At 36.9% G+C, this 17,710-nt stretch overlaps 1 protein-coding gene across 12 annotated transcripts in view; it reads left to right on the top strand.

Moving 5' to 3' along the window:
- NLGN1 (neuroligin 1) overlaps positions 1-17,710 on the top strand; it is a 379,078-nt gene that overhangs the window by 181,344 nt on the left and 180,024 nt on the right. For 11 of the 12 annotated variants that reach the window (XM_033068727.2, XM_033068728.2, XM_033068729.2 and 8 more), the window contains one exon: positions 5,232-5,384. The exons of the other annotated variant lie outside the window; for it this stretch is intronic. In XM_033068727.2, the coding sequence (XP_032924618.1) occupies positions 5,232-5,384 (153 nt within the window). The remainder of the gene's footprint in view (positions 1-5,231; positions 5,385-17,710) is intronic. 12 annotated transcript variants of the gene reach the window in all.

The raw sequence follows: 17,710 nt of genomic DNA, 5'->3' as shown, positions 1-17,710 counted from the left end.
TAACTGTGATGATTCTGATAATTTAGTCTGGTGCTCTGTCTTGTATGGGATATTGGACTTCATTGACAGAAGGAAGATCTTGGTCCAGAGCATATTTTAAATCAAAAAAGCCAAAACTCACTCAAATTTTAAGTTGCTAATGATGCAGAATTCATCTGCAAACCTCTCATTCTTAACAGACTGCAGTGCCATTGGTGAGAAGGAGCACATTGCAGAGGTGAGGCTCTCCAACACCCCCATCACTCCATTGCTACTGAAATACACTGGGGTGCCAAGTCTGGCATTTCATCTGCCTTCAGCTGCCATGGCAAGAAAGAGGGGGAGCAGCACTTTTTCTGTCTGGCACTGCTTGCAAGTTTTTGGACTTAGGAGATCAGCAAATATCAGAGCACACTTGTCTGCCCTGCAAAGCAACCACATGCTCCAGCCTTAATTACAGCCTTTAATGAGAGCCAGCCAGGCTGGGGTAGCACAGATCTGACCACTCTGGGTGAGCTTGTTGACTGATGCATGTAGCCAAATTCACTGTTCCTGTTCCTCCTGTCACCCATTCATTTTAGCTCCATGGTTTCCTCTCCAAAGCACAGCTTCCAATGCCACTTGCACATTAAATTGTGCTGATTATATTTTCCCTTTACACACAGACACTCCGTTCAAATTGTGTCAAATTTTTGTGCTGATGTTATTAATACTTGAAAACATGCATGATAAAATTCTGACAGACCTTTAATTTAAGTGCCTCTTTAGGGCTTCATTTTTCTTTCAGCACTGCCAAGCATTGCTTGTACAGTGAAGAGCCTGTCAGCTTTTGCATATCTAACCATCATCCTTTAATAATTTAAAATTACTGCCTACCTGGCTATTGAGGTCCTACTCTAATGGGAATCTGCTCCAGATGTTTACCTGTAAAAGCTTTGGCCTTTTTCATGCTAGGGTAACATTCATATAGTCCTCCATCAGGCTCTCAAATAATTTTCAAGTGAAGGTAGTTGAGGGTTTGAGAGGGCACAAAATGATCCCCTGGTTTGACAGATAGGAAAACAAACAAAGGGAGAGAATTCCATTTGTCTGAAGCCTGATGGATGCAGGCTGTATTTTAAATTAGAAAAGATATCTGAAACTCCTCACAGAAGCTCAATAGTGCAATAGTCTCAGGACATCTAGTTTTATATCTCATGTTAAAAATGGGGCATTCATGGATGTTTACATACTAGGACTAAGTGCACTAGTTTGTTATTTATCTATAAGGCATCTGATGGATTTGAACTGAAAGATCTTAAAATTATTAAGAGTATCAATGATTGGTACCATGCTCTACTTAAATATTTTCTACGAATGCTTATAGAAGAGATACACACATCTCCACATATCCACATAACATTCTATGGAGGGCACACAGGTTTGCACTAACCAATCTAAAAGTTTTCCACTCTTCTAGTGCTGTTTCATATTCAAAACCCAAGATTTACTTAACGATCTGCATCAAGCTGTCACAATTTTTTTATGCCATCTAGAAAAGCAAAGCTTGTGACATCAGTGCTAAACTAATTATCTTTTTGTTTGAAGTTGTCTCCAGGTAGGCTTTTTTCCTTTCCCATTTTGGCTGTTCCCTGCAAATTATGCTTGTTAAGTCACATGGCCAATTCACAGCAGTTTTGAATGACTGAAGCAATAATTATGTTTTGTTATATATGACAATTGTGACTGATATTCACAGTCAGACCTGGTTCCCTGTTGTGTAATGTAACAAACATAGAATGAAAGTCAGCCCTATTCCAAAATTGTCTGTAACGTAATTAAGATGAGACATAAAAAGTAGAAGCAACAAACATTAGAAAGGTACAGAAGTGATAATAGAAATAATTACAAGTTAATACATATGTAATATAAATAAGGCTATTCTCTGCTGTACAGTAAGATGTAGTTAGATGTTTTATGAACTGGCAGTATAAAACCAAAGCACAGCACTCAAAAATAATCTCTGTGACTGAAATCAGAACTGAGCTGAATTTGAGAAGGATTTTTAACAGTGTTATCCTTGCATATGTCTTTGAAAAGATGAATGTGCCCATTTTTAATTAAAGCAACACTTATAAAAAGCAAAAAAAGTTCAGAACACAACTAAATTAAATCAGTCTATAAATCTACCCTGGGCAGAAATGTCACAATTACACTAAAGTCTTCAGGTTCAGAATGATCTACAAGCACAAATAACTATTAATCTGCACATGGAAGTGTGACTGCAGTGTCCTGAGATCACTCCAGCACATGCATGAAAAGGACTGACACCAGCCTGTAGAAAAAAATGAAAGCTGTACCACTTATGGTCAGGTTTTGTAAAGTACCTGACTACCAAAAATGTCAATTATTTACTTAATTGACTTGGACACTTAACTTCAATATTCACTCTTGAAAAGTGCATCATTCTGCCCCTTTTGTACCAATGCACAAAAGCACTCTCTTCACAGGGTATTATCTTAATTCTTTCTCCAGTTTCATTTTAAAGGATGAGAGTTTTCATGGAGAAACGTTTTAAGGCAGGAATGCATTCTCGATTATAGTCTGATTTTTTTGCTCTCTTCCTTTGATCTTATCATTTAATAACCTCAGTTGTTAATAACATATATACTTAAACAACACTCTCCCAGCTGAATATTTGCACCTTTCAAATATTCCTGGCTGTAGACTGCAATTGATATGAAACCTGTGACCAAAATGCAGAGATCTTTCTTTTTCCCACAAAGAATTCCAGAGCATTGTACAATCCATAGCCCAAAGTGCCCCCAGCCTCAGCTGAGTTCTGCATGCCCTGACTGATGTCTCCAGCACTAGATCACTGGACTAAGACTCTCGAATGCAGAGTTTTTCTTTTGTAGGAGGGATTCCTCTTATGACTGATGACTTTGGCAAAGCAGCATGAGGAAAATTCATTCTGATGTCATTTGCTCTGACCTGGCACAGAGGCAGAGCTGAAAACTGGCCTTCCTTTATCTATCTGATCTGTAATCTTTACAAGGATATTAGTAGTAGAAAATAACAGTATTGTGGAGACAGCAATTACTCAAAGAATAGCTTCCCTATATATGAGATTTTATTCATGAATATGTGATTCCTTCTCACATAAAAGACACCCATTCTTTTCTAAATATTCCAATAATATTTTCCAGATATACAGACCAGTGCTACCAACATTTCATTGCTGTTCACAGTTGGTGCTCTGTAATTCTATGTAATTTTAATTAAAGGAGAATTCTGAGACAGTCTCCCCCTGTGTTACCATCAAGCATACAATTAACTGTGTACAATTTCTGCTGGGAACAGTCACACAGTGATTTCAGATTAATAATTTATTATTGCTTCCATATTTGTATATAAAAAAAGAAGGCAGCATAGACTAAGAACAAAGCATCTACTGAGAACAGTATATGAATTTGGAAAAATAGTGTAGATTTTAAACCTGAGAAGCTCATAACTCCATCCTATGGACAGTGAAGATAAATAATCCCTAGCTTTACACTCTGAAAGTTGCATGTTGCAAAGCTCTCATTAAAGGCTCAATCAAGGAGAGCAATCCAAGCAATTTCATGCACAACCTTTCATCATTTCTTTGGTCTTGAATAAGTTGTTGTTCCAGTACTTCCTATATTGAAGATGCAATTTTTGATCTTGACTGTTCTGGCATTTCCCTCAAATTAGAATCAATATCAAAATAATAGTAGCAGTTGGCTTTTTATAAGCAGAAACATCTGTGCTGATGTTTTTCAGCAAGTTCCAAAAGCAGAGATTTTACTGTAACTGCCCCCACCTACTCCCTACAGCACTTCAGACACAATTCTAGCAGTTCTGCAGAGAGCTCCCTTGAAAGCTTCTTAACTAAGATCCTTCCAAATCAAAGGAATAAACAATACATCTGAGGTTTCTTCAAACGCTGAAGGAAGCAATCAGAGAAATCACTTGAATACTGTCATTATGACAAAAAAAAGTGGTTTTGAATCAGAATATTCAGAACAATTCCTCACTGGGAAATTTTCCTATGCTCTCTTGCTGTTGTCTTTCTTGATTTTGAGGGACTACTAAGGCATATTATGATTTGGGTGGTGGGAGAGACTCAGGCACTCAGTAAATCAGAACAAAATGCAATTTAATCAGATGTAAAAGTTTAAATTTACATGTAAGCTGATTTATTTCCCATCCAACAGAAAACCCCCAACTTTTAAAAACATATCAGCCCATGCTAACTGTTTTAAATTGGTACTCAGGAACAATTCTCCTCAAGAGGAGTAGCACTGCTCTTATATTCAAAATTTTATTCTGAGTCAATGGATTCACATTCGTTTGCAAATAGGACTGTTTGGGGGTGGAGGGATACCTAAACCAAAACTCAAAACAGTATGACAATATCTAATTTTGTTGTCAGAGAGAATGGCAGAGTTTCTAACATTTTAAAACTGTTCCCTGCCTTTGATGTCACGTTTGAGAATCCTACAATTTTTTTTGAATACAGGGTGGGGAATTTTCCACTGTTGTTCCTGGAACTGTTGTTCCAGGCAGTTATTTTTTTAAATATTCAATCCTTTTCCTGATTTAACAAAATAAGAAGTATCCATGCACCTTAACCTTCAGGCTACCTAAGTTATCAATAATCTTAATTTAAGATATAAGTGCTAAACAACTTTCAAGTACTTTTGAACTCAAACTTCAAACCCATTCAAAGACAGCTGCTTGTACACTCCTTTTATGAATTAGTGGACTGGAAGAAATCAACATTTTAATGTACAAGCAGAAATCTTGTTCATCTGAGTATGTTGGATTTCCCTTAGCTAAGTGAACAGAAAGTTGCACTGAGCTTTCAGAAGTGTTCAGCCAAAATGAGCTCACTCTTAATAGAAATTTCTTAGTAGAAATTATGTACAAGACACCCAATTCAGCAGGGTCAGAATCAGAGCAATGCCTCACTGCATTTGAGCAAATCTGTTACCATTTTCAGTTCCTTTCTGCTTTTCAGAGTAATTAAAAATAGTTTCTGTTACAAGCAAGCCACAAAGAAACACTTGTGCCCACCTGCCCATTTCCTTATGTAAAAGATGTTGCTTGAGAAACACTTGAAGAAAAAATAACCTCACTAAAAAAAAAAAAATTAAAAAAAAATTTAAAAAATAAGAAATAAAAATATTGCATGTATCTTCTTTGGTGCTTTCTTGAGATAAAATGTGTCTTAATATTTTTTCCAGACATTCGGGACAGTGGGGGACCTAAGCCTGTGATGGTGTATATTCACGGAGGGTCCTACATGGAAGGCACTGGAAATTTATATGATGGCAGTGTTCTAGCAAGTTATGGGAATGTGATAGTCATCACAGTCAACTATCGCCTTGGGGTGCTTGGTAAGAAGCTTTCAGCTTTCCACTAATCCCTGCTATCTGCAATGCAATTCATTTTATATGTGAGAATGTGCTTTAAAAACTAAAAAAAAAAAAAGGCAGAAGAGCGACAAGTATTTTTAAATTTTCTTTGTCAAATATAAGGTTTGTATTCTGGGAATGAGATGTAAAGATATTGTGAGTGTGTCATGCTGCAGGAAACAGGTATTCCCATTGCTGAGCTGTCCAGGCAGAAGAATTTCTGGTGTGGATTTTTTTGGTTTTTTTGGTTTTTTTGTTTGTTTGTTTGTTTCTAACACTGATGCTTTAATTCGTAGAAGGTAAATTAATTTTCATAAATATTTTGATCCATAGAAGGTAGAGTTTGCTGTTAGAATGAAAGAGACTTTTAACTACCATGTTTTTTCGTGCTTTGAAAAAGTGAAGGATGTTATGAAAACATCTTTTTACCTGTTTGTTTTGAGTTTCATTGTGGTTTTGAGAAATGGTATGGCGTTATTCAGTACCTCCAGTATTTATTTTCCAGATAATGAATTAGAGAATAAAAGAATTACCTTTGATTGTTTCAAATACATTCAATAGAATGTGGTTCTACTGTTGGTGGAGGTGTGTGATCTCCTTCTGGTACCTTGTATTTATGAAAAAAATAATTACTCTGCTATTTTCTCAGAGTAGTCACATGCAGATAAAGTCCAGCAGCTCTTGAGACAATATGTTTGTTAGGGGGTTTTTCTGAATATTCTACCAAAATGTTGCATCCCAAGATTCCTGAAAGGATATAATGGAGATCAGAACAGTAACCTCAGAGTACAAGAGGTGTAAGGGTATTCCTTATAACATCTGAAAGGGTGTGACAGACCAAGTGTCATTCACAGCACAGAATTTATTCTGAAGCTCAGTCAATTTTATTTTCAAATATCTGCTGCTCTGCTCTGCTTTTGGGTTGTTGGTTTTTTGTTTATCATTGCTCTGTTCTTGGTGGTTTGAATTTGGTTAATACAGTCCCCAGTGCGTTGTTTCTGCTTTGCTCATCTGGGTAATTGTCTTCCAACAGTTTCATTTTTTAAAAATTTGACATCCTAATTTCAGGGGAAGGGAATGGATTTTGACTTTAGATTCTGAAATTTATTCTATTGTGATTGTGTTTTACAAGGGACTGACTAATTTCCAAAGCAATCTTAACTATTATTGTCTGGATTTATTCCTTTGGTACTCGAGTTTTCCTTTGTGATGTAACACTTCAAGTAAGGAAGTTCTGGTTATTTTTTATTTTTAATTCCTCCTGTTTTTCAATTATTTTATGACTTCAAGTCCTGGACACATATTAGTACAGCAGTTAATAATCTGTACTTGTGCCTCTAATCAACATTTCAGTTTGACACCAGTGCCTGTCTTTGATGTCTCAAACAATATTTCTCTGTATTATATGCCAGTATAAAAGAAAGTATCTATTATCTGAAAGGGCTGTTTATTTTTATATATTATTTAGTCAGATTCCTAAGTCATTAGCAATTGCAGTGTTTAAAAGGGCTAGTTGCTTGAAAGATGAAAATTAATACAACTTTGTTGATGCTAATGGTTTTTCCACTTGTAAATTAACGCTGATCCCTGAAGCAACCCACAGCTAACATCTCACTGAGCTTAGGAGGATTTCATTTTTGTTCGTGTCTTTGTGATTCTTTGACTTTCATGGCCTTTACTGAACCTCAAGGGTCAAAGAGCTGATTTTATTTTATGTGGGACCTACTACAGTAAAATCTCTAAAATTCACAGCAGAATGCAGGGGTTGATATGAATACTTGATACTAGTTTCTGTAAAAGGTTTGCAGGGTTTTCTTAGTAAAACCAGTGCTGGTTATGTAGAAGTCCTACCCATCTATTGTATTTGGTGCCATGCCTAGCTGTCATGTATTAAATAAAAAAATATGATGTATGATTAAATAGGTAGTGGAGAAACAGTCAGAATAGAAAGTTTGAGCAGTTTAATTTTTTTCTACTTTTGCTTGTTTTCTAATCTACAGATACCATCAAAGTAGGAATGTGCATAATCATAGTAGAGACCAGCTCTCACCTTTCATATTTTGAAACTTTTGCTCCTCCTTGTTCCAGCGGAATGTTACCCTTTGCAGTCACATTAAGATATGGATTTACAAAAGCTCAGGGAACAAACTCTCATCTTCCCTCACCTGAACATATCCCTTTACAGGCAGAAGGAAAATTTAAAGAATTATTAATCACATGAGAAGATGTAGGGGTGAAATAAGGTCTGTTCACTCCTTTCCATGTGACCTTTGTTGCTCTGGTTTCTTTTATCAGACTTTTGTGGATTTATGTCTTTATATGGGGGATCTCTGTGAGTCATCTGCCATCCTTTCACCAAGATGTTGACTTTTTTAAAATAAATTGAAAAATCATTATCATTCACTAAATGTTTAGAGCTGAAATAGTAACGTTTTCTTCCAGACCAGTCATGATGGGACTGAGGATGAGTTTTGATATTAGGTTCCTCACAGTACTGCTATCAAGTCCACAATAGACAGCTTTTGATGCAGTTCAGATTATTTTCTTGTTTATTCTGAGTTGAAAAATGCTTTGTTTTGTGGACTAATCTCCTCAAGGAGCTGTATTTTTGGAGATTCAAGATTTGCTTCTAAATAAAATGCTAGAAAATGCTTAAAAGTGAAATCCATTTGGAAAAGAGAAAACGGCAATAAAAATTAAAGAATGATGGAGGAAGTGCATCCAAAATAAAAATAAAAACAAAACCCAAAACCAAAACAAAATAACAAAATACACTAACCAAACAATCCAACAAAAACCCAAAGCCCTGGTGAGTTCCCTGCCCCAATTTTGTCTTTGAAACAAGTCTGAGAATGAAAGACTGTTAGAAACTGTCCTTAGATAAAGATGATGGAGAACTGTTTGTCCTGGGAAACTGGGGACTGCTGAATAAGAAACCCTCGGAAACATATGAAATGTCTTCTCTAGATTCTTGCTGAATTAAAGTCTTGTGCAAGAAATTTCACCAAGAAGGAATACTGCAGGAGTCTAATAACCTTGAAGGACAGTGCAGATATATCTTTATGGCTTTTTTTTGGGGAAAGGACAGCTATGATGACAAGTTTGGATTCTAAACTCAGGTGATAGGAGATGTCAAATGTTTACGCAATTTATATCCACCTGGGAAAAAGCAGAAGGATTTTATTTAATTTTCATTAGGAAAATGGAAAATATTTATAAAAGGAGTCTATTCAACATCCAGAAAAGATCATGATGGACAGATTTAATACTGCCGGTGCTGTTTTCTGTGGTCTTTCTTATGAAAGGTTTATTTAGAGAAGGAGAATGCTTTGGGTCACCATTGACTACTGCTGCTTTCAATTTCAGTAGTGGAGAGAGACAGCTGGTTCATGCTAACTGGGAATTTGTTCCTTCATTTTATTAATTTATACTCTTTGCTCTTAGTTGACTTTAAGCCACAAGACTTTAATAGAACTTATATAGAAAAAAACAAAGTTTGTATTGAAGCTCACAAACTGAACAGAGGGAAGGAATAATGACTTAGAGAAATCTCTAGTTTGAGCACTGCTTTAAATTTCCCATTTTTTCCTCTTTAAGAGGCAGTGGTTGTCCCTACAGAAACAGTAAATTGTCATTCCAAGGGTCTGGGTCAAAGGTGATAATAAATAAAAAGGAAAAATGGTCTGTATTCCGTATTTTCTGTTATGCATTGTGATAATGTCTGCCTTGGGAAGGCAAACATCCTAAACTTTTAGTCCAAAATTCATGTCAAAAAGGAAGCACACCCATGAGTGAGATTGTCCTCGTTATGCCTTCTTTAATTATATGAAATTTTCTTTTTTGAGGAGGGATAGGAACCGTTACTGTCAATTAGTCTTGCATTTCTACTGTCACCCTCCAGTTTGAGAATATTGTCTGGGATTACTGAACAGAAAACACTTATCCAAGTGTTCCACCACTTCAATTTTTTTTTCCAGTTGGTATTTTTAATGCTGCAGCAGACTGAAAGCTCTGATAACCTTACTCAGTGCATTATTTCCCAAATAACTGCCCTGAGATCAATGGGGCTCTTCAGTGCAGGGCATCCACTTGTGACAGAGCCTGCTTGCCCGTAATTTGAAGTGGTGTGATGAAGAACAAGGGTACTGGAAAGGTATTTGCTCCTCTTGCACAGAACTGCTTCTGAGGAGAGCTGTTCTTAGAAGTGTGTTGTGTTTTCCAGCCCAAAATTCCATTTTTCAGTAGTGTGTTATGTGAGCCAGCTGTGCTGGGCTGCAGCATTCATGCCAAATAAAACACAGATTAGTGACAGAAAACAGAACAAAGCAAAGAATACTGTCACAAAAACCCTTTCTTAACTTCTTCAGTGACTGTTGGAGCTTTATGGATAATTTAGTGACAGAGGATGAGTCTTATTATGCCATAAAATATTTTGTTGCTGTGTGTCTGGATAAATTAGGAAAATACCTCAGGTTTGAAGATGCATTTACTGCTGTGCAGAATGATGCCAACCTGCAAACTCTTACTGCCCAAAGAGCTACATGAAATCCAAAGCCACAGCCCTGCAGTAAGAGTTGGGCAACCTGTGGCAAGCCCACAATTCCTGCCCTCATCCCTCCTGCTCTCAGCAAGGAGCTGCACATTCCCAACAGGCTAAAAAAAATAAAGCACAACCTTTCCTTTATGATCAAGTTCATGTGCATCAGTTCTGTGGCAGTTCCAGAATGTAGCCTGGTGAATCTTTCATGGGATGAAGAATGATCAGCTGAGCATGTGCAGGTCACAGAGATGAGAATCTATTCTAATGAAAGCTGCTCCAGAGCAACCTGGGAGTAGCTGCCTTTTTCAGGAGTCTAATTCCATTGGGATTGACTGGAAGGTACTGTCTTCTTTTGTTTTAATACTTTCCTCTTTTTAAATAGAATAACATACCATAATTTTTCCCCCATTGTTTTCAAACTAGATCTGATTTTTTCACTGTTACTCTGATTTGTGAAATTTGTTAATTTGATTTACCCTAATTTTGGTAATGATTTACTTTGTATTGCCTCCATCACATGGTTTGGATGGCTTTTTTTACTGCTTTGTTCTTCTCTTTATTTTGACATGGTAGCAGTACTGAAAATATTTAAGAAAGGATAAAAAATATGATTCAAAATAATGTATCAAATTTAGATATAACACTTTCAAAAATTGCTTCATATGAGATCAAAAAACTTTGGTCAACTTTACAAAGATATTGTGATGAATCAGTGTTTTGTTTCACTTAAGTATTTTTACAAATATAGCCTATAATGTTCTTATTCTGTGACTTGGAGGGTTGTCTCTTCTGAAAAGAAGCCTTTTCACTTCAGTAGAAGTAAGCATCTCATGGCATAGTGGCTATTCAGTGAAAGTAACAGTGCAATAAGAAGGTTTATGTTAGTTAGATATCAAAGGAGATAAAAAATGTACAAAAACTCTTTTTCCTACATTGCTTAGACTGTGGGGTTTTCTTTTATGGTTCACAATTTAATGTCCAGTAAAAGTGGGAAAATGTTTGATCATTAGCTTTGGTGACAAGCACATCCATTATCTTTTTATGAAACCTTAAAGGTACTGTCAGGAGATGGAATTTTATTCCAGCTTTGCTGCACCTCTAAAGGGTCTCTGATGAGTCTTTTTTCTATTATCCATTTCCTAAGATGTTTGAGTAAAAGTGATAGATGAGCAGAAGATTATTGCCTAATTAAAAGTACATTACATTGAAAGTAAAGATGGAAAATTAATAGCAAAACACATCAAAATGTGCAGTCAAAAATCATTCACATTTTCTGAAGTGGAAGAAAATGTAGGGAATGTTAATCTATAAACACTTTTAGGGAACCCTGGCAGCATCATAAGAGTTTTTTCCTTTTGATATAAATGAAATTTTAATTTTATAGAATTACACAGTAGAGAAGGTGTCCAGAAAGCCTGGTCTGATCCCACCTTAGCCTGGGGCACCACAGAGTCTTGGTATGAAACCCTCCAAATGAATCTGATTCTAGATAAATGGGAGTTAATTTAGAGAGAACACTGCAGTTATCTATTCCCCCTGGTGCTGTACTTCACAAGGGCTGATTTGCACATCCTTAGAATTCTAAAAATGTATTAGACAATTCTTATTTAATATAGCAGGTAACCCCAGGGCAGCCAAGTTTGCAGGAGGCCAAAGCACAGCTCGGTGAGATTTGCAGTGTCCTAATTTCCTAGGTCCATTAATAGAATTAGCATTCAAATCTCAGACCTGCTGTAATTAATGATATTTTAGTGAGGTTTTTTTGTGAGTTAGTGCCAGCCAAAGGGATGTGGGGTGTGCAGTGGAGCAGAGAAAGGAAGATTTCCATGCTTGGGTCTGTACCACCAAAATGACAAAACGGATGTGAGGTAAACAATGGGTTTAGAGATCTTTGAAGGGTCAACTGAAAAGCACAGCAGGCAAGATATTTATGAAATGGGAACCCTGAATAAATAGTGTGCCCTTAAAATGAACCATTTCTTTTCTATTTGTGCTTTTTCTAGCACAGCCAATTGACATTATCCACCTGCTTGGATAGATGCATACACACACCAGCTTCTCTATTTTTTAGGGCACAAAGGCATAATTTTATTTGCCATTGAATAGGTTTCTATCTTGGTAGAGGTACATTTTAAATAACATGTTTATTCTGATGTTTTTCATTAGACTTCTATTTTGGTAAACAGAAAAATAACAAATAACAAACTTTAAAACTATTCATTTTGGCATAAGAGCAGTTTGTGTCATTTCTGTAGAGAAAAATTACTTTTTGGTAAGATAAATTTCCTTCATCAATATTTAATCGTATAATAGAAGTATCCCAGTTTTTCTAAATAGCAGATTTATCTTTGAGAGCAGAATAAACTTCAGCATGATAATATTTGCAAAATAGGAAGGAAAAAGTGCTCACTGAAGACAAGTTATAAATACCTTACAGCCTCAAAAAAAACCAACTCAAAATCTTTGACCCTATTATCGTGCATGATGTTATTTGTAATTTTTATCATCTAGCTATGATTTGTAGCTACCCTTGCTTTGCTTCAAGTAATATCTGACTAAATTACTTTTGCACCATCACTGATCCCCATGCAAAACCTTTAATCTTCTGTTTTCTTAATGTTTCAGCTGCACAGTAGTACCTGTATTTTACACTATGCACTATCCTAAGCCTTTGATTTTCTTGTGATGGGATGGGAGATTTCTTGGGGAGCCAGATTGGGCCCCATCCTTAGAAGCAACAAAATTTCAGCTGCTCTGCCCTTGGCAGGATTCCAAACTTCCCAGGAAAGGATCTGCCTGACTTTAAGCCAAGAGGTGGGGATAAATTGGGATTTTTATGTAATTTTTATCTCACTGCAGAGCATCCCCACACAGAAATAATCCTCTGAGTTCCCAATATTCTGTTTTTCAACCCAAGCAGGAAGACATTAAGAATTACTCATCAGCTCAGCAGCTAAGTCAGGTCTGTGCCCAGCCTTGGTGGGTCAGGAGCTCTGCACTCCTGACTTTTATGCAGTTGTAATTCATGCCCAGAAAAAAATAGGTGAATGAAAATTCTTTCAACATTTATGATAGAAGTAGCAGGACAAGTAGATGGAATATTTCTAAATTCCCAGTTGATGGCATTTAATTACATATATTAAAATAGTTTTCTGAAGCTTAAATTAAGCACTTCTGTATACTGTGGGGCTTTGGAAGCAATAGATAACTTGACAGGATTTCCATTGCAAATATTGCTCTCATTTTTCACACATTTCAATTGCATAAAATTCCTCATTTTATGGTTTTTTTTCGTGTGCAAATTAGTTTACATGTATGGGTACTAGCTCAAATATTATTCTGATGCTTCCTTGATGTAGTACCTCGTGATATTTTGGAGTCAGTTGAACAAGAGCTGTATTTTAAGGTTGTAGCAGCACTTTTTAATGGTTAAAAAGAGTAATGTGAACAATAGATCTAGAGGTACAAAACTCTCTTGGCAGCACTACTGGCAAGAGAGAGCCCTAAATTTTTTCTTCTATTTAATGTGTGACCCATTTGTAAATGCCTGCCTCAGCCAACCTGGAAAATACTACAGTAAAAATGTAATTTGCGTTTACTTCTAATGGAGAATATATAGAAGACTGCATTGTTTGATGCACTAATTTCTTATACCCCAAGATGTACTGGCAAATAAATATTATTTTGGCAAAACCTGCATTTGAATATATTATTGCATGAAAAACTGCTAGGTGAAGGTCTCTGAAAGGCCAGAGGAAATGTTGTATATTGGTTAATATCCCTTGTTAAGCAAAGTATGAAAATTGCCTTCCAGCAAATATAAATTCTAGACACTAATGCATTTGTAAAACTATTTTGAATATATCTTGTGTTATATATGTTACAAGCTAAAAATATTTTTGAGAAAAAAAGATCACTTACACGCTTTAATTAAGAATTTGTAATATATCCCCCATGTTTCAGGGGGTTTATTGCTTGAGAAATAAATCTTACTGTTATTTTTCATTGTTCTGCAGTAATTTTTCATTATTTTTTCAAGATCCTAATGAAACAATGAAAGAGAGTGGAGAAGTCTTTGTATGGGAGTTTCACTACACGTTCAAGAGTTCTACTGATTTTAAAAATAATTTTTGCTGTATTTTTTGTCAGCTCATGGATGTTTGTTTTTATGAAAACTCCCTCACTCATCATAATTTGTTCATTTTCTCAAGGCTTTCCACCAGGATTTTGGTTAAGGGACCTTAAATTGCCATAGGTATGCTGACAAATTTCTTTACCATTTATTTTACTATTGAAGAATGGATTGTTCAGTACAGAAGCACAAAATATTAAAAGAAAGGAGGCAGAGCACCACATAGCTCCAAATAATTTCAAAAAGATTAGGCAAACACATCCCTAAGCTGTTTTGCTTACCTGGATTCCAACATCCCAAGAGTTTGGTAAGCACTTGTGTCATCTCACTGACTCCAAACACACGGGGAAATGAATTTCTTCCCAAAATGTTTGTTCCCATCTCTACTTTTTTGTGCTGTTTATTGCACTTTAATTGATTTGCTTCTCTGAAATTCTGTCTCCAGTGGGGATGGGTTTGCATTTTATCTGTGAGGCTTTCCTAAAGCAGTGACACCACGGGGTGTTCTTCACTGGCCCCTGTGTGCTGTGGGGCCAAAGCTGTCAGCTTCCCATGAGCCATGGAAAATGACCCTGCAAAATGCACTCCTGAGCACCCTGGGGATTTGTAATCACTCACTTCATTAGCACGTGCCTCTTGAGAAATGTTCTCTAAATATTTCCCTTTTGCCATTATATAGTTCTTAACAAGGATGGCTAAATTATGGTGGGGTGGACTGACAGGGAAATGTTCACATTAAAAGGAATATTAACTTTTATCCCACCATTTTTTTCTGATCATTTACCTCTCCTGTGGGGAAAGGTTGAGAGAATTGGGTTTGTTCAGCCTTCAGCTCTGAAACTTTCAGAGTGACCTAAGTGTGGCCTGCCAGCACCTGAAGGAGCTACAAAAATGGAGAAGGACTTTTTAAAAGGTCCTGGAATGAGAGAACAAGGGGGAATGGCTTCAAAATGAGAGTAGGTTTATATCAGATATCAGAAAACAAATTCTTCCCTGGGAGAGTGGTGAGTCCCTGGCACAGGTTGGCCAGAGCAGCTGTGGATGCTCCATCCCTGACGTGTCCATGGACAGGTTGGATGGGGCTTGAAGCAACCTGGAATAGTGGAAGTGTCCCTGCCCATGGCAGGGGATGGAACTAAATGACATTTAAGGTTCATTCCAACCCAATCCATTCTATGATTCTATTACTTAAAATTTTCTCTTTTGATACTTCGTGGGTTTTCACATCCTGTGTGTTCAAAGCTTAGAGCTGAGTTTCTTTCATCACTGATCTTCTCTTGTTGTACCTGATAGCTGTTTGCATGCACATTGTTTGGATTTTGATTCTCATTAGGTTCTTGAATTACTATTAAAGATAACTTAAAATGGAAATGTACTCACTATTTCATTTACTTTCTGAAAACAAAGTAATCTTTTGAAAACTACCTTGCTAGCACAGAGCTTTTCTAATGTGGGTTCCCTCCAGCTGAAGATGTGCTTTGAAAATGTTATTGACAAATACAAGATATTACCTGTATTTTCCAGCAACCACAAAATTCAGTATCTGTGGTAGTGCCTCAATTTTATCTTTGCAGTTTTTTCTATGTAGATGCTATAGAAGTAGTGATCACAATTTCAGATTTAAGGTTCTATTCCTAAATGTCTTTAAAACAATACACACATTTCTTTTCCTTTCCCCTGTAAAAGCATATAATATTGCTTTTTTATCCTTTGAAAGTTCTATATAGTTGTTGGCTGCTTTCTTTTTTATAAATATTTCATAAGTAGTGTTTTGATCTCTGGTTCAAATTCAGTCATGGCAGCAGATGTTCCTGTTGATAGGTTGCTTTTGAAAGCGTTGTGTACAAACAAATTTACAAACAGGAGTGTATTCAATAGGTGTAGTGGAACTGATAATATTGAGAATGTATTATGAAGAATAAAATCTCAGTTTTAGCCTTTTTTTTTTTTTTTGAGGCACATAAAATATGAACAAAAAATATATTGTTTGTCTATAGTGTATCAGAGATGCAGCTGAGGATTAGAAGAAAGTCTGGATCAGCTTAAAAACATTGACAAAAGCCCTTTTCTAGCAGACAGTGTTGTCTTGCAATGTAATCCAATTTCAGGCTATCACAGAGCAGGTCCTCTTGCAAGGTGGAAGTGAGCAGCTGCCATTGGGAACCATCAGCTTTGCTAGAACTGATCTGATTTTAGCAGGACCAAGCACAAACTGGAAATATTGTGTTTGTACCACAAGGTTTTGCACCTATAGAAGAATTGTCTGGTGCAGTGTCTCTGAAGGAGGTGCAGGTTTTGTTTCTCCTGCCTTGAGCACCAAAGAAAAGTGGCTCCATGTTTTTGTTTCTCTCTTTCTCCCACTCTTCAAAGCTCACCACTCCTGAGCTCTGCAGTGCTCCAGAAAGACTCTGAACAAATTCTGGGTATTGCATTCAGAGTATGTGAGTCTTGCTCTGCTTTGACATGATTGCCTTACAACACTCCAACAAAATAATTTTGAAAACTGAACCCAAGGGTTTATTTCCCATTAATGACTGAGTGCTGGGATTTGGATGATGGAAATGGATACATTCTGTTGTGTGAGTGTGCAGATGAGAGCTTTTGCCATGAGATTGTGCTTTTCATTTACATGAGCTCTTAGTTTTCTGCTGCTAACACTTGTTAGTCCTTTAAAAGCTTTTCCCATTACATTCTCTTTAGTTTCTCAGTGCTTCCTCCCAGGAGATCCCTATGATTTAAGTAACGATAATCAATCTCACTGAAAGAAACAAAATTACTTGTGATCATCAATATCTGCTAACAGTTAGTTGTTGTTCAAGTCATCCTGCAAAGTTGCAGAACCCAGCAGAAAGTTCTAAACTTCTCCCTGCCAAGTGAGCAATATGCTAAAAGCCAAAAGGAATTAAACCAAGCATGTGAAGGACGGTGGCTTTCACTGGCTTCAATGTGAGCTTACAGAATGAGGAAGATTTAAAAAAACAACCTCAGACTCTTGGTGGTATCCAGCAAAAGGACAAGTGGCAGCAGGCGCCAATAGAGAGGAAAGTCCAAAAATAAAAACCTTGTTTATTCTGAGGGTGGTCAGGTGCTGGATCAGGCTGCCCAGAGAGGCTGGGGAGTCTCCAGTGCATGGAGATGTTCTAACCCTACCTGGCCACACACCTGAGTAACCTGCTTTGCTTGACCCTGGTCCAGCAGGGGAGGTGGTGAATGAAATCCCCACAGGTCCCAGCTCCCCTAGGGCTGGGATTCTGTGATCTTAATGCAGAGCACTGGGTCCTGAGTACTGTGAGGGAGCAGATGAATTATTCTCTAGACATCTACCTGTTCTTTTAACACCTGATTTTCTTTGTAAACCTTCACTCTGCATAGTCTGGGCTTACCTGAAAATGAATTAGCCCGTTATAGCTTTCTTAGGCAAAAAAACCCCAAAACCACCAACTTTTCTGCAAAGCAATTACCACAGTATTACCTTTTTTTTGACACCAGTAGATGTATCGTCTACTCACATGTGCTAAGGTTTCAGCCTGTGGCTCAGGGGCACAGGAGGCATTGCTTATTCTACCATCCCAATGGAGAAAACTGGCTCTGTTTTGACAGCCTGGCAGTGAGAGATAATGATCTGTCTCCTGAAAA

This window comes from Catharus ustulatus, chromosome 10 (assembly GCF_009819885.2).
Source record: "Catharus ustulatus isolate bCatUst1 chromosome 10, bCatUst1.pri.v2, whole genome shotgun sequence".
Lineage (NCBI taxonomy): Eukaryota > Metazoa > Chordata > Aves > Passeriformes > Turdidae > Catharus > Catharus ustulatus.
Note: the sequence above shows the minus strand (reverse complement) of the source record. Positions and strands in the feature narration are given on the sequence as shown.